The 21,576-nt window shown below is 31.6% G+C and overlaps 2 protein-coding genes across 3 annotated transcripts in view; one reads left to right on the top strand and one right to left on the bottom strand.

The window, feature by feature from the left end:
• The window catches only part of LOC111684184 (troponin C), an 809-nt gene extending 287 nt beyond the window's left edge, over nucleotides 1-522 (top strand). Inside the window, exons 2-3 of the mRNA XM_023446307.2 lie at nucleotides 1-392; nucleotides 467-522. The exon at nucleotides 1-392 is cut by the window's left edge and continues 26 nt beyond it. Coding sequence (XP_023302075.1) covers nucleotides 1-392; nucleotides 467-495 — 421 coding nt within the window. The 3' untranslated portion in view covers nucleotides 496-522. The remainder of the gene's footprint in view (nucleotides 393-466) is intronic.
• A 2,887-nt stretch (nucleotides 523-3,409) lies between these two features.
• Nucleotides 3,410-18,955, bottom strand: LOC111684181 (ethanolaminephosphotransferase 1). 2 transcript variants are annotated; one of them, XM_046956447.1, is made up of 10 exons: nucleotides 18,937-18,955; nucleotides 14,926-15,054; nucleotides 7,791-7,859; nucleotides 7,538-7,721; nucleotides 7,217-7,473; nucleotides 6,990-7,147; nucleotides 6,715-6,895; nucleotides 6,447-6,656; nucleotides 6,335-6,376; nucleotides 3,410-3,585 (listed from the first exon to the last, which is right to left on the bottom strand). In XM_046956447.1, exons 2-10 carry the CDS (start codon nucleotides 14,980-14,982, stop codon nucleotides 3,529-3,531), a joined length of 1,215 nt encoding a protein of 404 aa, XP_046812403.1. In that variant the 5' UTR covers nucleotides 14,983-15,054; nucleotides 18,937-18,955; the 3' UTR covers nucleotides 3,410-3,528. The 2 variants fall into 2 exon arrangements, with proteins under 2 accessions (XP_046812403.1, XP_046812404.1); XM_046956448.1 differs by lacking the exon at nucleotides 18,937-18,955 and having other exon boundaries at nucleotides 7,538-7,642; nucleotides 7,708-7,721; nucleotides 14,926-15,185.
• Between the last annotated feature and the right edge of the window lie 2,621 nt (nucleotides 18,956-21,576).

The raw sequence follows: 21,576 nt of genomic DNA, 5'->3' as shown, positions 1-21,576 counted from the left end.
GCGTAAAGCATTTCAAATGTTCGATACGCAAAAAACCGGTTTTATAGAATGTCTACGCCTTAAGACCATACTCAATAGTATGGGTCAAATGTTTGAGGAAAGTGAATTGCAGGAATTAATCGATGAAAATGATCCCGAAGATACGGGTAAAGTTAATTTCGATGGTTTTTGCAATATAGCCGCCCATTTTCTAGAGGAAGAAGATGCTGAGGCCATACAAAAGGAATTGAAAGAAGCCTTTCGTTTGTATGATCGTGAGGGTAATGGTTATATTACCACTTCTACACTTAAAGAAATCTTAGCTGCTTTAGATGATAAATTATCTTCAAGTGATTTGGATGGTATTATAGCGGAAATTGATACCGATGGTTCGGGCACTGTGGATTTTGATGGTATTTTGATTGAATATTTTCAATATTTGCACTTATCTTCTTTATAAATAATTATTTTCTTCTTTTTTTTGTAGAATTTATGGAAATGATGACTGGCGATTAATTATTTAAACGCAAAGAAAAATAAATTTTATTTTGTATAACAAAATTTCTTTAAAAATTGTTTTTCTTTTGTTGCTGTTTTTTTTTTTTTTAATTAATTATGTGGAAATTTTATATACAAATAAATTATTTTAATTGTTAAATAAACAATACATAATTTATTTAACAAAAAAAAATAAGATTAAAAAAACATTTTTGAAAAGTGAATTTAAGTCATTTATAATTTGTCTAAATGTGTTTTTACCCCCTAAGTATTAAGTAATTTATGATTTTGTTTAAAATTATTTTACAGGGACCAAATGTGACCCTATAATTATAGAGTTCATGAGGGTCATCAAGGCTAGTATAGAAATTGGTTTTGCAGCTTTTTGTCGACATACGAGTTTATTAACATAATTATGAAATTAAATGCCTTATTCGGCGGGTCCAGTTGTATGGGGGCTAGGGGTAAAACATTTTCAACAGGCTTCGTCTACGGTACCATGGAAGATCATGTGCCAAATTTCATTGAATTATCTCCAAAGTTGCGACCTGTAGTTTGATTACAAGGTTTACAAGCCCTATTGGGGGGATCAGTTGTATGAGAGCTAGGTGAAATAATGGGCCGATCTTAACCGTTTTCAATAGGCACATACTAGTGCTGCTCTCGCTACTTTTGGTCTAACCAGAGAACCACATAATCTGGTACTACGGAATCCACGTAGTGTCTGAGGTTTAAACCCAAATTCTCGGGAAGAGTAAGTGGCCGTTAAAGGACTGATAAATGGTAAAGTCGGGATAAGTTCAGTGCTGTTGTCGAATGACAACAGATACCACACAGAGGAGTGACTGTGGGACTAAGCGTTGGAAATGAGTTGCTGTCAATTGTATATGATACGGATTGGATGTAGAGGTATGCGGGCCTTATCCTACCCTAAATGAACTTGTCGTATGTTTTTCTCTTATGAATGTGTCGTATAAATGAGAAGTGTGCTGGGTTGAATGATGATAATGAAAGATATCATACACAAGTGCTACAATAAAAATTGGCCCAGGTATGTTCAGAGTGAACACTGTTTATACCAGAATTACCACAGTGTTTCCCAGTGAGTAAGTCTCTGCTAAGTTGACGGATTCGTACTTCGGTCTACCGGATACGTCTCTAGGTGCTGTTGCCGACTCAACAGAGGCCATTCCATCGGTGTGGTTGTAAACGGAATTGATGTTTTACATCTTGGAAGTTAAGCAACGGGACAACAATGGTCAGAGATTAGATAGCTGAAATACATGATCAAAGTGCTTATACACGAAACGGTCCATCCATGTGCAAAAATTGCGACCTGCGTGTAAAATAAATAAGAGGGCAGTGGTGAGTTGTTTATTATACTCACCCAGTGGCTGTAAAAGTACCACCGTGAGATAGGGCTACGCGCCAAGTACTCACGTAAAACACTTCGACTTCAATACCTTTCTCACGAAGGTTAAGGGTACAATGTAAGATTAACAAAAAAGATTTTTTTATAGATCGGACCATAATTGCTTACACGTCTTTCGTTCATTGAAAATATTTTAATGGTAAATAACGATGAACCTTCTTAATCGTAAATAACTCATGAATTACTAATAATATCGGGATAAAGATTATCATTGTGATATTAGTGTTTATAAGTGAATTTTGACCATCAGATCATATTCTGAAGGGGATCATTACAAAAGTCAGCAGTTAAGACTTATATAAAACTAGGTAGGTTGATCGAAGGATATATTAAATCCGAAGAAAATCAGTTTCTTGGACGTAATTCCTAAAAATTTTCCAATCAGTGTTAGTCAGGAATGTTATTTCCGAAATAACATCACTTCCAAGATACTTAGATCTAACTTCGACGAATGTCTGTTAGTGGCAAAGGAAGTGCTCAAAAGTTTCACTGTCCTTTCCACATGCTCTACATTCGTCCGAATCCGCACGGACAATTTTGTATAGATCTGCTGGTAATTTTGTGTGTCCACTCTGAACTTCAGACTTGCTCATTTTGTGGAGTTTTCTCGTCTTGTTCTAATCAGTCCCTTTAAGGATATTTCATTCGCCCTTTCGTTGTCGACTACTCCCGAGTGGTCTGGTACTCATGTATATGATGTAAACCTTACATCTGGGAGAGTATTCGGTTAAAGCTTTCTTACAATCCAATATCAACTATATATCGCCCCAAATTGTCTTCTTGCTGTCGGTAAATATATGAAATTGTTGTGATTAGGTAAACTGTGTTATGTTTCTGTCTTTGGTCCTCATTCCTACTGGTATTTACTCTAGTTTTCCACTTGACCTAGTCATTCTATTTGGAATTAGCGTTTCAAAGTTTCCGACATATTCTATGTCTGGTATGTGATCAGCAACGTCCGATGATTGTCTAAAACCTTCCAATGTGTCCAGTATATATTGTTGTTAGAATTTTGAAAGCTTAGAATTTTGTGATGTCTCCATTTTAAATTCCGGTCGAGGATTACACCTAAATAATTAACTTTGTCTGTCAAGGTTCAGTATACGTAGTTTTGTCTTTCTTGTGAGAAGACAGAATTCCGCCTTCGTCGGGTTAACCTTGAGGGCTCAATGTTGAGCCCAGCTCAAGTATAATACTTCCATAAGTATAAACAGTTCTATGACGAACCTTAATAAGATCTTTTTTATGAATACAAGACTTGAGTTTGACCATGTGATTACCGTTGAGTTTTTGTATAAAAAACACAAATCAGCTGATCTTTCACGTAACCACACGACGATATTTTGCACGAAATGCATAAAAACTCGTTGGTTCTAATTGGAATCAATCTGTAATGTATAAGAAATACAAAGTCAATGGTTTGAAAATTATAAGAAAATTTCCAAAATTTTTAACAAAAACTAATTTTTAAATCTTTATTTGTTAAAAAAAATATTTAGCTTAAAATGTAAATATTTGTTGTTTGTTTTATTTAATAATTTTAAAATCTTACAACTAAATTTTAAAGGTAAATTTGTTCCCAAAAATTAAAAAAGAAAATGCTGTCTTTTTTCCCCTTTTTAAACAGTTCCATTTGGCAATTGCATTTCTTGTTCCGGTGGTGTTTGTGGTTTAATCTAGATTTAGAGGAAGATTTATTTTAAAAATTTTACATATTTTATATAAATACAAAATAAATACCCCCAGAAAACATGCAAAATATTTCGACAAATATTTTATTATCTTTCTATATAATATCAATTAATTAAATAGTATACCCGTATTTTCTTTTTATATAGACATTATTTTTTTTAGTAACTCAAATGCAAAATTAAAATAAAATTATAAATAAATTTAAAATTATAATAAATTAAATGTTGTATTTTAGAAATAATATTTATCTTAAGTTTAGTTTATATTTATCTAATAAATACTTGTTCTATGCACTTAAATTCTAGTCATGCTTTAATAGATCCGTTTTGACAAACCTTAGTTCAGATGTGCTGATACTCTCACTCTGTTAACGAGATAACGTAGCATAATATGTTATCTCCTTTTTTTAACATATTTAAAACGTTATAATAGACCGTATAAAGATTCTATATATTAGCTTCAAATTTAAGATCTAAATTCTGTTATATATAATGTTTCTTCTTTGAAATATCTTAAGTTTGAAAAATGTCGACTTTCAAACAAATCGTTTGACACTACATTTCGTCTATATTTAATGGAAAATGTCCATGTCACAATGTTACGAAAACTTAACCCTTTAGAAACTCGAAAACTAGATCTTTTAGCAACTGGGGTTTTGACTTCTTATTCAAAGTCTTTGGAAATAACAAATTACTCTTGATTTTTGATATACGTACGTCTTGAGTTTAGAGCGTCAAACCTGTCATCGGTTTGATTATGTCTGTTATATATGAAAATATTGTACTGACAAAATGTATCTTATGAACCCTATTAGATCTATAGATTACACAGCCCAACAAAATACTTATCTAAATCCAAATCTAACCTTAGATTTTCTGCATCACATCTGTGGTATGAGATATTGTGGCCTTAAGTTTGAAAACGCAATTTTTGGTCGTTTTTGAGAGTGTATAACTGAACCATGGTAACTTAAGCTATATAATGTTATATGTTATGTTATAGCTATCCGATAATATATTCTGTTAACTTTAAAATAAAGGCTTAACATGTGATTGTTCTTCTTTCTTCTTTGAAATATTTTAAGTGCAGCTCAATCCTTTAGAGAAGTATTATTTGGTCTCTGGGTTAAATATTTGTCGGCTTGTTCTATCTAGCTTCTCCGATTGTCTGTTTATTGTAACTACGATTGGACCAATACGGAAGGAAAGTCTGTTTGTTAAAAGCACAATGATTGAAATAGGGGTCAAATTCTGGCATTCGAAAGCGATCAAAATCTCAATAGAATTTTAGAAAATGTTTTTAGAAATTTCCTTCGCTAGAATTTGGACCCAGTATTTAACATAAAGACTATTTTCATTAATTTTCTAAAAGGTATAGAGATTTTTGTAATGAGCACCATCGGGTCACTTTTTTATAAATAAGCTCTCGGTATTTAGTTTTATCATTTATAAATATATTGATTATAGTCAAACTATAATGTATAGTGAAAAACGGACCACCGTTAAAACAAACTTATGCTCTCATATACAAAATGATTAACTCTTTTAAATTCCATGAAGTTTGTCCCGCAAATAATTCACGGCCTCATCAAAAGTTTTTTTTTTTTGAAAACTATTCGTGGCACTAAGTTCTTCATATTGGTTTATAATGTATATGCATTTTTGAAAAGTTCGACCTATACTTAACTATTGAACCCTATAGAATGTCTTTATAAGACTGCTAGATTATTGTGAGAATGTTACTTAATATCAAAGAATCAATTTGTTTTTGGAATTAATTTATTTTTAGATTAACTAATCTGATTATTAATTGGCATTTGATTCCAACTCAAAAATTTGCCCTAAATTGGTCAAAGGATCGTGCTTGATTGTCTGTACTATCAATTAATGACTAAACTATTCGCGATAAGATTCATTTAATTCTGCAACTGAAGTTCCACTCTATAGAATCGAAATCTCCATTAACACTTATCACAGCATACAACAAATACAAAGTAAATCGAATATAAGTGTCTTGACTAGGATTAATGAGGATTTTTTTCTTAAATATTTTTAACTTTGGACTTAAAACTAAATGATGTACAAAAATCAAATTTGGCTTCGTTGTATGGACTTAAAACTAAAAATCATTCCAGTAAACGTTTTATACAAAGTAGGGCTTAATGAATATTTGAACCAAATTTTCAATAGAATTAAATAAAAAACCGTAATACACGGTTGTCAGATCTTACAATGTTGTCAGTAAAATGTTCAGAAAATCTCTAACAATCGTCTAAACTTTTTTTTGCTAAACTGTCAGAAAAAGCATTACTGACAATATTGGAAGACAAAATTTGTAAGTTTACACTGTTATTAGACATTTTCAGCAAGACTGCCAACGTTGTAAGATCTAACAACCGTGTATACATAGCATAATATAATTAGTTAATGTTAACAATCTTAGAAAATTAGATAAAACTCCTGTCTCTACTGGAATCGATTACATTAACTATAATCTCACAAAACTTTTAAAGCGAATTGTGACTTTAATATCAACAAGGTTTTGAAAATACTGGCAAATTTTACCTCTAATATAAGATGTAAAATAACTTAAATATAAAACATTTATATATGAATAGAAGACAAGGACATATTTTTAAATGTTAGTACTTAAAAATTCCCCTAACAAACTTTTAAACATGCTATGAATTAAAACCCAATTATTTGATTAATTTTCCCGTTTGAGATCTCTTACTTTAAAGCAGCGAATTTTAAAATGACTACACATTTCACGGACCTGGAATATAACAAAAACATACGATTTTAATTATCTTTTTATAATATTTATATATACCAATCCAACTCACCACTCCTTGGCCATAGTGTAAATGGGCAATTGTTACAAATATCGTTAAAGCCTGCATAATCCATCTTTCTATATCTACGGGTAATTCTGTACCCATTACATCCTTATACCAGGGAAAACAGCTAACAGCGACAGTTGCCACCAGAGGCCACATTAAAATATTGAAACCATCACAGCGGGTATCAGACATTTGAGCCACAATTAAGCGGCACTGAGTGAAATAGAAAGAAACGGTTAATTTTTTTTTAAATTAATCAATCTAAACTTACCGCTATATTCGAGAATAATGTACCGAATAATACGAACATAATTCTTGGTTCTAATTCTAAAATATGATTACGTGAGAATAATACCCAAATGGTGGTTAATAAAAACAGCCAAAGAAAAGCAAACATGGGACGAGCCGCTTCCATGAAGGGTCTCATTTTACCCGTTTTATTTTTATAGGACCTAATTTTATAAAAAGAAAAATCATCAAATCCAAATAAACAACAATTAAATTTGATATGTTGAGATTCGATTTTGTCCTCTGGACTTAACTTACATGTATATATTTTTAATAATAATCGGATGACTTGTAAAAACACCCGATCCTACTAAAGCCAATTCAAATAAATTGGCCATAGATAAATTGAAAAATGTGCGATATCTCCAAATGCCAGGTCCAAGAATAGTAGTCAAAAACAAAGTCAAGCTAACGCCCTAGAAAAAACAAAATACCACAAACAAAATAAATCCAATTGCAAAACCATTTTCTCGTTAACAACTTACCCACATGGTGAAATCATAACCCCAGGGTAAAAACATAACACCGGTATTATATTTCTCCACATGTGTCAAATAGAAATTTAAGAAAACATTCCATATAACGAAAAACATGCGTATGGGTGGTAAATCTTCCGAACCGAATAAGGAAAACATATAAATAGGTATCAGTACAGCGGAATATGAATCTAAACCATGATCGAATAATTCACCCAAAGGACCACTAGTACCGGTACGGCGCGCCTGTTTGCCATCCATGCCATCTGTTGGTAATAACAAAATATTTTCAATATAATATTTTATAATAAATTCACTTGAAAATCATACCTAAATTATAATAAAGTAAAATATTTAATGCTTCCACTGACCACACCCAACCCGGTACTGGATTTACCGGCTGATTTGCCGAATCAAAATTCCAATCATAATACGCTAATAATAGAAAGTTTATAACTGTCATAAGGAAACCAACAAATGTGAGAATATTAGGTGCTAACCATCGTGGCAGGAACTGTAAGGAGTGAAAATAAATTGGTTAGAATTTATTGATATTATAGAGAAGATAAAATATTGTACTTGCCTCAACACATTTATTCCAAAATGGGTGCATAACATATACACTGAGATAACTGGTGTCTATGCTGCTATACTGAAATGAAAACAAATACGTATTAGAACAATAATATTAGATATTAACAAAATATAAATGTTAACTAAACACAACTAGAACTCAAGATATGAACCAGAACTAGAACTGAACTAGAACTAAAATAGAATTGAACTAGAACTGAACCAGAACTAGAACTCTACTAGAATTGAACTAGAACTGAACTAGTACTGCACTATAATTGTACTAGAACTGAACTCGTACTGAACTAGAACTGAACTAGAACTGAACTAGAACTGAACTAGAACTGAACTAGAACTGAACTAGAACTGAACTAGAACTGAACTAGAACTGAACTAGAACTGAACTAGTTCTGAACTAGTTCTGAACTAGAACTGAACTAGAACTGAACCATAATTGAACTAGAACTGATATGAACTGAACTAGAACTGAACTTGAACTGAACTAGAACTGAACTGGAACTGAACTATAACTGAACAACAACTAAACTAGAACTGCAAAAAAATCTGAAATAAAACTGAACAAGAACTAAACTAGAACTGAATTAGAATTGATGTTAAACTGAACTAAAGTAGATATGAATTAGATCCGAGCTAGAACTAAACTAAACTCAGGCCAAGTTCAGAAAAAATAAATATTGACTGATTTTCTTTGATCGATAAAAAACGTTATCATAGAACAAACAAACAAAACAATTATTATTGTAAACGTTTAAAGTCTCTATTCATTGAAAGAATTAAAAAAGTGGTTCCAAGTGTTAATTTGTATTGAATTTCTAAATATTTCCCCAAAGCCCCATCCATATTTCTAGAATAATAAACCTACATTGAAAATATCACTAACTTTTTAATCGCCCGAAGACTTGTCTAAACAATAGGCCGGCATCAGAGCTTACGCCGTTAAGCCTTACAAATTAACTTTGAAGTTTTCCTTGAAGTTTGTTTACAAAAGAAATAAAAAGGAACATGTGAACGAAATTTGTGGCAATTTGTTAAACTCGTGTAAATAAATATATTAATTAATAAATAAGCTTGATTTGCAACAATGTATTATTAATAAAAGTTGTTTTAAAGTGTTGTTTTTAAGAAAAGTGAAAGAATAATACATTATTTAAGTTTGAAAGTGTTGTATTAACAAATTTAAAAAAAGAAGTGAAATTAAGACTCCTCAGCATTGTGGCCGTCAATAAATTTTTACAAATTTCTGTATAAATCTAACGGTAAGTGCAAAATCTAATTGGTATATTAATAAAAGTAATAGTTAAATGTGTGGAAGCGAGAAGCAACTATTATAAACACAACAAAGTACCTATAACAAGTAAATTTTTAACATCAACCACCATTTTTCATAAATTTCCACCAATTCTTGTTGAGAGTTTTGTTTATTTTTTAATTTTATAAATTTATAGTGTTGTCAAGTATACATAAGATGATATTTTTCTGACCTTAAACTGAACTAGAACTGAACTTGAGCTGAACTAGAACTGAACTAGAAACGAACTAGAACTGAACTAGAACTGAACTAGAACTGAACTAGAACTGAACTAGAACTGAACTAGAACTGAACTAGAACTGAACTAGAACTGAACTAGAACTGAACTAGAACTGAACTAGAACTGAACTAGAACTGAACTAGAACTGAACTAGAACTGAACTAGAACTGAACTAGAACTGAACTAGAACTGAACTAGAACTGAACTAGAACTGAACTAGAACTGAACTAGAACTGAACTAGAACTGAACTTGAACTGAACTAGAACTTAACTAGAACTGAAATAAAACTGAACTAGAACTGCACTAGAACAGAACTAGAACTGAATAAAAACTGAAGTATAACTGAACTAGAACTGAACTAGAACTGAACTAGAACTGAACTAGAACTGAACTAGAACTGAACTAGAACTGAACTAGAACTGAACTAGAACTGAACTAGAACTGAACTAGAACTGAACTAGAACTGAACTAGAACTGAACTGAACTAGAACTGAACTAGAACTGAACTAGAACTGAACTAGAACTGAACTAGAACTGAAGTAGAACTGAACTAGAACTGAACTAAAACTGAACTAGAACTGAAGTATATATGACTTAGGGAGGGACAATACTTAATGTGAAAGTCGAGGATTGCTTAATACGATTGCAATTTGACGATTATATCACAAAGTTTATATAGATCTCTTATATAGATCATATTACTTATTTGATCGTGTGAAGGGGGCTTTATTGATGTAGTTAAACGACTTAGGGGGGACAATGCTTAATATGAAAGTCGAGGATTGCTTAATACTATTGTAACTTGACGATTATATTACAAAGTTTATATAGATCTAGAACTATAATAATTGTCATCTTTGCGAGTTACAAAGGGCTGGTGTTGCATCGTTTCTAGATCACACTGCGTTTAAAAATGACCATTGTGGAGTAAGAACAGCACTTAAGCTACGCACTTAAAGCACTCTTCTCACGAGAGTGGACAGTATAAAAATAATTACAGATACTGTTGTTCCGATTTAAAAAAAGTTTTAGTTTGAGATTAAATTCCATTTGGTAATTAATACTTTTGTACCTCCAAAGGATTAATAATGAGATTATTAAACTAAAATTAATATTCGACTTTATAATCTTTCAATGCCTTATGCTGATTAATATTTATATTTTCTTTCTAAAGTGTCCTTCGCCTTAAAAGGGTTAATTTCAATTCACACAATTTAGAATTGTTTGTATTTAGAACAAACAGTGATAACGATGAAACCCACAAAGCCCCATCATCAGTCTTATCATTCACACTTTATACGCACTAATCGTGAACTCATAATATAAATATTTAAATAAATTTAATATTCACACATATTCATAAGCATCAGTTTTATTAAATTATTTAATAAAGAAGAAAAAAATAAAAACGCTCAACTGAATCAAATAATTGAAATCTTTCTTCATTGAGAAAGTTGTTAAGCGAATAATATGAAGAAATATCAGTATTTAACGTGGTCAATGATACTTGTTTTGTATTATTTGTATTTTTTCATTTAGTAAATAAATTTGGGAGGAGGAGAGTAAATATTTCTTAAGTACAACAGCAATAATAATAAACAAAAACAAAATTTTATTAATCTTTAATCTAAAACGTTGTGAATGATTCAAACTCTTATCGGGCATCAAGTAAAATAAATATGAATTTGAGCTTTTCGCACAAGGGATCTATAAACATTTTTTGGAATTTTTTAATTGGAACAAGAATAGCATCATTTATCAAATTATATACATATAATACCAAAATGCAATTTTAATACTGATTTTATAACTAAAAGTGCAATTGTATATTCTACGAAATGTATAATTTATAATGAATTTTTAATCATAAGGTGGTTTATTTGCACAAATCTTATCTTGAATAAATATAGGTCAAAGTAGTTGAGATATACTGAAACAAATAAAACGTGACCATTAAAAACTAAATGGTCTGAAATATTTACACCCCTCCAATGAATTTGGAGAGATCATTGTATTTTAAATACTATTCAGGTTTCTGCTTCAGAACCCTCAGAGAATTCCAACAGGGATAGAGTTGAGCGAATAGCCAAGAGTTCGGTGGCAACATAGCTACGCTATCTGGAGTACAGAATAGAAGAATCATATTGGGTAAAAGCCAGAATATTCTAAAGCATATCAGATTCTCTCTCAATCTGTTCTGCCTCAGAACCCTCAGAGAATTCCAACAGGGATGGAGTTGAGCAAATAGCCAAGAGTTCGGTGACAGCATAGCTACGCTATCTGGAGTACAGAGAACAGAATAGAAGAATCATATTGGGTAAATGTCTGAATATTCCAAAACATATCAGATTCTCTCTTAATCTCCTAAGCAAATAAGGAGTGAGATCGAAAAATTCTTAACACACGTTTTTCATTACATTTATCAACCAAAGTATTATTTGATTTTTTTTTTGATCAAGTTACCTTTGAAAAACATGTCAGTTATTATGTGTAATGTCAATTATATTAATTTTTTGTTAATCTGATTAAAATGAGTAACCAGAAAAAAGTGCGTACTGAAATTATAAAATATTTTCAACTAAACCCAACTTGGTCTTACAAAAAGTTGGCCAAGCATACAAAGGTCTGCCGTCAAACTGTTTCCAATGTTATTAAACAGTACCGGGAGAACTTGTCAGTTGATAGAAAACCTGGTTCAGGTAGAAGGAATGGTCCACATGATGTTTCTAAAGCCAAAAAAATAGAACGCATTTTCAAAAGAGCTCCCAACACATCCGGTAGGAAAGCAGCTCGGTTAGCTCAGTGCTCGGACTATTTGGTACGAAAAGTTGAAGCTAATGCAGGTTTAAAAACATACTAGGCTCAAAAAGTTCCTGACAGGAACGCTGTTAAAAATTTAGAGGCCAAAAATTGAAGTCAAGTTTTATAAAAAAATATTCTTGCTGCATAATGGATGACGAAACGTATGCTCTGGCAGATTTTTCGCAACTTCCAGGTCAAAAGTTTTATGTTGCTGATGCTCGAGAGAATGTTGAAGAAAAGTTTAGGACCCAAAAGCAGACAAAATTTCCCAGAAAGTTCTTGGTATGGCAAGCAATATGCAGTTGCGACAAAAGAAGCCAATCATTTGTTACAACGGGTTCTATAAATACCGAAATTTACATCAAGGAATGTTTACAAAAAAGGCTGCTTCCATTCATAAGACTTCATAATGTGTGAACTTATTTTTGGCCTGACTTGGCATCCTGTCACTATGGTAAACAAGCCCTTGAGTGGTACAAAAACAATAATGTGGTATTTGTACCAAGAGAGGCAAATCCTCCAAACTGCCCGGAGCTAAGGCCAGTGGAGAGATATTGGGCTCTTGTTAAAAGAGAATTGAAGAGTACAAAAAAGGTGTCCAAAAGTGTGGTAGATTTTAAACGGAAATGGACTACATGTTCGAGCAAAGTGACAGAAAGCACTATAAAAACGTTAATGGAAGGGTTTCCGAGAAGGGTTCAAAATTTCATCACTAGTGATTACAACTATAAAAATATTTTTTTTTTTGTAAATTGTAATAATAATTTGAATCAAATCAAAAAAAATAAAGCTGTAAGTTTAGTGGTTTCTTTTTTATAAACATATATGTATGTTAAGAATTTTTCGATCTCACTCCTTAGTATTTATAACTACTAAGAGTTAAATATCTGAAGGATATAAACTTATGCAAGCTATAGCGAGTGGCAACATGTTTGTCCAAATGACTTTTTAAATGTAGAAAAGAGCTGCCATCTTAGGTCTTATTAGCTAAAAGAAAGCAACGTAATGATCTCAATTATGCTGTTTACAACGCCGGTAACCCTTCGATAAAAATTGCCATAGGTTAATGAGATAGTGAACCAAGCTATAGCATTAAAAGTAGTGAACTGTGTGTGTTACACTGGTCTGTGATGATCATTAGTTTAGACAAGGAAGAACTTTGTTAAAAGTACTCTGCCTAGAATGTTATTAAGAAAAGAGACCTTACTCAGTTCTCAAAGTCCACTGGTTATATAAAAGTATTGGTCAGTAAACTTGTGAGATCACATTGAAAATTACTGACGTGAGAAAGTGAACTTCTTTTAAAAGAAATAGGACCCTGAGGGATTCGACAACAACTCCAAAGATGACAAAAACAGTAGTCTTCATGATTGGGAAGGTAAACATAGGAAAGGATATTAATACTAGAATTAACTCATGGAAGAATTGAATCTAAGAGAAATGTACCAGAACTTTAATCTCAAAAGCTTTTACGTTCAAAGTTATCAAAATGCCCACTCGAATTGCGATGTCCACAGTATCATTAGCCATTACAGGCTAAACATTAAAGAGTAAAATCATTGGACTGAGTAGATGATCACCAACTCACAAGAAGACAGTCTAGGTATCCGTTAGCCTCGACAAGAACACCGACATATCAACGAATGAATGCATATACATGCATATAAAACCAGCATTACACTTCATTGTTCTAGGGATTTGTCATTGGAAGAAGAGGACGAAAAGCCTCATTAGTATGATTATAATGTAGACCTGTGTCTCCGATAAACACAGGTCTACATGGACAACTATACAAGATCGGAGCTTGAGAAGAGCAGAGTAAAACTTCGGAATACTAAACTTTCATCGATATTACATTCCACAGGAATAGTGATTGGGAAATTCTAAGGAACTATGTACAGGAAATTGAATTTCTGATCTTTTATCCATAGTTCCTTTAATAGATCTTTATCTAACAGTTCTTTACCAATATCTTTTACGAGAAAAACCACATAGGGAACCTAAAGTCTTATAGAGTGATTCTACTGAGATGACGAAAAGTCTTCAGACAGTGAATCGTGTTTTAAACTTTCTCAGTTATTGTCAGTTATATCTAGATATCTCGAGTGATGTAATTACACATATTAAATGCCAAAAGAACTCTGGAACTAGATTTTGAACTTTTTTCTCTAGTTCCTTCCATATAAGGATTTTCTACTAAAATTTTTCATCATAAGAGCACATAGGGTCACTCAAATCTTATAGGGTAATGCCAACGAGTACTAAATGCCTCCTTAGAATAAATAGGTCCGAACGAAGTTGGTTTATTTGCATAACTATACAGGATTGGGCGAACAGATTCAGACGAATAAAAAGAATTCAGAACAAAGAGTGAAATGCCAGAACACTTGCTAGTCTTTCGTTGAAATAACACACAAAGTGATATTACTTCAAATGTTACATTTCTCAGGACTATTGATTTTACATTCTCTGAGGGGCTACTGCCGGGAAACTCAGATTTTAAAATTTTGATGATAATTTCTTTCATAGATCGCAATATAAGGTTTCCTAAAAGAACTGTGCACAATGGGCCAGATTTTTATAATTGACAAAATTTCCATAAAATAACGATAATAAAATAGTTTAACAATATTGATTTCTTGTCATTTTTGTTGCCATTACTTTTCCGCTACTATAATACTAATTGCTGCTACTATATTATAATTTAATTATAAAATATCCCGACTACAACAAATTAAGTTTTGTTTTCTTTTCTTTCATTTTTTTGCAATTTTACATTATCTGCGACTTACCTTGTACTTTTCAAAGCCCTTTAAATGGGCTTCTGTTAAATAATTGATGCCCAACATGTTGTCAATGTTATTGTTGTTCTAATTTCCACTGTAAAACACTCGATATGCCGGTTTGTTGGAAATTTTCAGCTGTAATTGTTGAATGATTATTTAATTATTTTATTTTATTATTTTGTTCACTTGTTAGTTCTACTATGGTTTTGTATGACTGTGTACTTTACACACTATCTGACGACTGATACAACTGCTTAATCGCAAAAACTAAAAAAAAGTCGTTGTACACGCAAAAATAAACATATTTACTATGTGTATTGCACAGTGGTTTTGAAATGGAATGGGTGTGTTTTAAATAAAAATTTAATTAGTTAAGAATATGGTTTGTTTTTTTAAGTTTATTTCATTTTAAATTATCATAAAAGTTTAACGATTTTTGTTTATAAATTTAATGACTGCTGTTTAATGATCTTTTTGTTATTACTCGTTCTCCCTTTTCGTTCGATCCTCACACGTCACGTGTTATTAAATATCTTGCTCAAAATATAATTACATATTTAATTTTTTTTCTTAATTATTCAGTTAATTATTAATTACTGCATTCATTGGACCTTAAACTAAAATATTTAACCATTCAATTGTTTATATGTTGAAAACATATATTAAAAATCATTGAAATCCCTTTACGTTTTTACTATCAATTGATTTTAAAGTATTAATCAGTTCTTTTATTTATTTTGCTTATCTCAATAAAAATTGGCAAAAAAAAACTTTACTGATCAAATATTGTTATAGTCACAAAAAATAGTCTAGAAACATAAATACAAAACATAATTATGTACTTCGTTAATTAATTCGAGAGAAATTTGTGTAATTTAGTATTTGCTAAATATACAAAATTTATGCGGCTACAACGAATGTGATGTGCCTTCTATCTGAGAATTAAGAAAAATATATACATATGTTTCTTAAAGAGGAATTTAATAGCACATTTGTAGTTTTTAAAGAGGAGTTCGTGTGTTCGATTCCCACCTAAAAAGTGGAAAGAAGCGAACAATAGGCCCAATTGTGGTCTATTGAACTCGAACTGAACCAGAACTGAACCAGAACTGAACTAGAACTGAACTAGAACTGAACTAGAACTGAACTAGAACTGAACTAGAACTGAACTAGAACTGAACTAGAACTGAACTAGAACTGAACTAGAACTGAACTAGAACTGAACTAGAACTGAACTAGAACTGAACTAGAACTGAACTAGAACTGAACTAGAACTGAACTAGAACTGAACTAGAACTGAACTAGAACTGAACTAGAACTGAACTAGAACTGAACTAGAACTGAACTAGAACTGAACTAGAACTGAACTAGAACTGAACTAGAACTGAACTAGAACTGAACTAGAACTGAACTAGAACTGAACTAGAACTGAACTAGAACTGAACTAGAACTGAACTAGAACTGAACTAGAACTGAACTAGAACTGAACTAGAACTGAACTAGAACTGAACTAGAACTGAACTAGAACTGAACTAGAACTGAACTAGAACTGAACTAGAACTGAACTAGAACTGAACTAGAACTGAACTAGAACTGAACTAGAACTGAACTAGAACTGAACTAGAACTGAACTAGAACTGAACTAGAACTGAACTAGAACTGAACTAGAACTGAACTAGAACTGAACTAGAACTGAAACTAGAACTGAACTAGAACTGAACTAGAACTGAACTAGAACTGAACTAGAACTGAACTAGAACTGAACTAGAACTGAACTAGAACTGAACTAGAACTGAACTAGAACTGAACTAGAACTGAACTAGAACTGAACTAGAACTGAACTAGAACTGAACTAGAACTGAACTAGAACTGAACTAGAACTGAACTAGAACTGAACTAGAACTGAACTAGAACTGAACTGAACTAGAACTGAACTAGAACTGAACTAGAACTGAACTAGAACTGAACTAGAACTGAACTAGAACTGAACTAGAACTGAACTAGAACTGAACTAGAACTGAACTAGAACTGAACTAGAACTGAACTAGAACTGAACTAGAACTGAACTAGAACTGAACTAGAACTGAACTAGAACTGAACTAGAACTGAACTAGAACTGAACTAGAACTGAACTAGAACTGAACTAGAACTGAACTAGAACTGAACTAGAACTGAACTAGAACTGAACTAGAACTGAACTAGAACTGAACTAGAACTATAACTGAACTAGAACTGAACTAGAACTGAACTAGAACTGAACTAGAACTGAACTAGAACTGAACTAGAACTGAACTAGAACTGAACTAGAACTGAACTAGAACTGAACTAGAACTGAACTAGAACTGAACTAGAACTGAACTAGAACTGAACTAGAACTGAACTAGAACTGAACTAGAACTGAACTAGAACTGAACTAGAACTGAACTAGAACTGAACTAGAACTGAACTAGAACTGAACTAGAACTGAACTAGAACTGAACTAGAACTGAACTAGAACTGAACTAGAACTGAACTAGAACTGAACTAGAACTAGAACAGAACTAGAACTGAACTAGAACTGAACTAGAACTGAACTAGAACTGAACTAGAACTGAACTAGAACTAAACTAGAACTGTACTAGAGCTGAAGGTGAACTGAACTTTATATATAGATAGATAGATAGATAGATAGATAGATAGATAGATAGATAGATAGATAGATAGATAGATAGATAGATAGATAGATAGATAGATAGATAGATAGATAGATAGATAGATAGATAGATAGATAGATAGATAGATAGAAAGAAAGAAAGAAAGATAGATAGATAGATAGATAGATAGATAGATAGATAGATAGATAGATAGATAGATAGATAGATAGATAGATAGATAGATAGATAGATAGATAGATAGATAGAACTAGAACTGTACTAGAGCTGAAGGTGAACTGAACTTTATATATATAGATAGATAGATAGATAGATAGATAGATAGATAGATAGATAGATAGAAAGAAAGGTTTTAAAAAGCCAATAATCTTTTCACATGTTTGGTTTAACGGCTATTCACAAACACACTAACAAACGTAAATAACCACCTAATTATAATGTATTGTACATCAAACCAATCAATGCTGCTTCTCAACACATTTTTTTCATGAATGAGGATGTAATAAAATGATAGTGATATTTAAAGTTATATTAAAATGTTTCAGCTCATTAATAAATGTTGTTATTTTTAAAATATACGAGTACATAATGATTATGTTGAACTTGATCTTTAAACCGAATTATAGTAAATACATGCATATTATCATGAAACAGATTATTACTTTAATATTTTTGCTTTCTTGCTAAATTGATTATTTTTTCCATCATAACAATATAAATTTTTATGATTTCATAAATAATGATAGCGATATTTAATTATGTTACAAAGACACGTTTTTTCAAAACTTTAAAAAAAAATAAATAAAATAAGAGGAACATGATTTTTTTAAATAAAAAAATCACGTTTTTTAAGGAAAAAATATTTTGATACAACTATTTTGAGTACAAATCTGTTTTCTTTTTATTATTTTTTTGTTTTTAATTTTTCGAATCCCCACCCCTTTATTTAAATTAAGTTTAAAAATGAGCTTTAATCAAATTCACAAATATTCTCTTTTTTTTTGCACTTTTCACAGCAGTCGAACAATCAACAGTTAATTTTCTATAAAAAAATTCAAGACAGTACAGATTTTTCGAAATTATTTACTTTTTAAGAGCACACAAATATTATTTAGTTTTGTTTTTTTTCTATACAAGTTTTATTTTATAATAATTTTATTATTATAGTTATTATTATCTGTCTGCCTAGTTGCAATTTTATAATTCTATAAATACGCATAAACATCACATCAGAAATGTATTATTTATTATTTTTTTATTATGAATAAACGTCGACGACAATTTTATTTAATTCCACCCTTAAACAAAAAAAAACGTATAAAAACTACAGTACAAATATTTTATTGCCGGTATTTTAAATACGTACGTGTTTACCGGTCGATTTAAGAGACTTGACTAAGTTTAAATTTACCAACAAGTAGAAGTCGTATGAATTTAGTAGCTTTTGTATTTTGAAAACAAGTAAAAGTTCTGTATTCGGCTGTGCCGAATTTTATATACCCTATTTATAGTTATTGCATATTTTCTTACGTAAAAATTAAAAAAATATCAGTTGGAAAACGAAAAGGTACCAGGAAAGTACCAGGAATGTGTGTTTCTTTGTTTGGACTTTATAGACTGCTAAACCGCTGAAACGATTTTTCTGAAATTTTAACAATCTCCTGTATGTTTCAAAGGAATTATAGGCTACTTTTTACTTTAATATTTTAAATGGGTGACGTGCCACGCCTACATACAAAGCAAGTATTAAAACTCGAAGAGCTACAGTCATGGGCAGCCTAGCTATAGTGGGCGTGGCACATCAATTAAGACGTTGCATGTTTAGTATTTTTAATCAATTTACCAATTGAAGAAACAGAGTACCTAAAAGTTTGCGTCATATTCTGTGTCTCGGATTATTTATAGAACGATTTTGTTGATTTTAAATAGCGATCTTTCCAAAAATACATCTGACACAATTATTGAAGATTTGGATCATAAAGATATGTGGTTTCGTTAGAAAATTGAAACCCACATTACAATCCCGTGGTAAAGAGACGCTACCAGTACGTCTAGTCTGCCGCAACTAAATACTGTTGATGTCAAATGTATGCTCGGTCCTTCCTTGAAATGATTTGACATGGGGTCAAATCAGTGCACCTCATAATCTGGTACTACGGGTGGGCAGTTACCCTCAGATATTTGTCTTGGTTTGGGGCAGTTGGTTAAGGTTACTTCGGGATCCACATAGTGTCTGTGTTTTAAACTCAAATTGACGAGAAGATGGTGCTTGGTTAAAAAAATGATACACGATGAAATAAAATTGTCGGTATAAGTTTCCGTTCCACTTCCTAGTTTTTAGGAGCGGTACAAACCACAGGTCAAGGCAGTGGATAAATATAATGGTATGTGTTGAAGTGTATATGTTGAGATGTCGGAAGGAAGAATGGAGTGAAAGTTAAAGTATTAGTAGAGTTAGAGGTATAAATTAATTAACGATTAAGGTAATATAATCGTTAATTTATCGGCGATTTCCCTTCATGGTTGAGTATGTAAGGGTTTACTCTTAACCTGCTCAACATATCACAATAGGTTCTTAGGGCCACTAAAATAAGTCTGTTAATTAAGTATATATATGTGTTATTCCAACCATCCAACAACACAAGCCTTCTCAGTAGTGTGATTGGGCGACACATACGGTTCAGGAATGCACTGGAATGAGTCTTTAGATTATGGGAATTCATCAAAGCATCAATAGGGTATTTTCACCTGATGTTGGGTCCGCCCTTTCTATAGGCTTTAACTAGTACATGCCTTTTGCTTCGTCGGGGTTATATTTGGCTTGACTCATGCCACCTCTCATACCATAACTGGACTACTATTTCAAGAGATTGGATAGATCGAGTACTGGAGAAAAGTAAAAATATATTGGATCCGAAATTCCATATACGTAAATTACCACCGACATAATAAAAGCTCAATGGAACGATGTTAAGTGGCAAACTTAACCAGAGGTTGAAAAAGGTCAAAATGGCAAAAGTTACAAACGAAATTTCAAACATATTTTTACCCTCAGCACGATGGTAGCGTTTATAGAAATACAAGTGGTATTGCTATATAATCGGTGGTAACGAAAGAACAGTATAAATAACATTAAAATTTTAAAGCGAAAATTTGTTGGATATCTGGAGGCTCTGCACATTTTCATTTCGCTACAGACTATTTAAGAAACTAGTGAATATATTAGTCAATCGCACATTTAAAAACCCACCGTATATACAGGCCTTTAAAAATCCTAAGCGAATAATGTAGAGAGTTACAAACGACATGAACAGACTAATATATACTCTTAATACTGTAATGAAAAACAAAAAAAAAGTACTGTTATTTATATATACTCTCACACATACAGTGTAAAGCCACTAACTGAAATTAATGGAACTCGTACAATTGTATTGTATTTCCGCAAGTATGTATATTTACAGTGGTTGTTGCAATTAAAGCGATTAGCGATAAGCGAAAAAGAAGATGGAAAAAATGTTAATACTTCATGAGTGACAGAATTTCTCATGAATTATTCCACCTATTATTAAAAAAGAATAGATTATTTGCTTGAGTATGATGCCTACATTTCTTTTTCCTTTTTAAATCTGCAGTTTTCTTCATCTGAGAAACGAAAACGAGTGACATTTTTCAAATCAATATTTCTCTTCTTTTTGCTGTATCTCCTTTAGTTTAAAAAAGCGGACTTTTGGTATGAAATAAAAATTATCACTGATTTCGCTTGTTTTTGCTGTACCTCTTATAGTTTTCGAGAAAAACGGACTTTTACTATTAAAGTGATCACAAATTTCGCTTGTAGTTTTCGAGAAAAACGGACTTTTATGTTTTCACTCAAAATATCGATTTTTGGTAGGAGATGAAAGTGATCACAGATTTCTCTTGTTTTTGCTGTACCTCTTATAGTTTTCGAGAAAAACGGACTTTTATGTTTTCACTCAAAATATCGGTTTTTGGTTGGAAATAA

Source organism: Lucilia cuprina, chromosome 2 (assembly GCF_022045245.1).
Source record: "Lucilia cuprina isolate Lc7/37 chromosome 2, ASM2204524v1, whole genome shotgun sequence".
In the NCBI taxonomy this organism is placed as follows: Eukaryota; Metazoa; Arthropoda; class Insecta; order Diptera; family Calliphoridae; genus Lucilia; species Lucilia cuprina.
The sequence above is the reverse complement of the archived record's forward strand: the minus strand, read 5'-3'. Positions and strand labels throughout refer to the sequence as shown.

What these genes read in the sequence shown, in the direction of transcription:
- LOC111684181 (XM_046956447.1), bottom strand. Translation starts at nt 14,982, where the DNA reads ATGTTGGGCATCAATTATTTAACAGAAGCCCATTTAAAGGGCTTTGAA. An exon ending in TTTGGAATAAATGTGTTGAG is followed by an intron (nt 7,722 to 7,790) that starts GCAAGTACAATA and finishes CACTCCTTACAG; the next exon opens with TTCCTGCCACGATGGTTAGC. An exon ending in TTAAAATTCGCTGCTTTAAA is followed by an intron (nt 3,586 to 6,334) that starts GTAAGAGATCTC and finishes CTCTAAATCTAG; the next exon opens with ATTAAACCACAAACACCACC.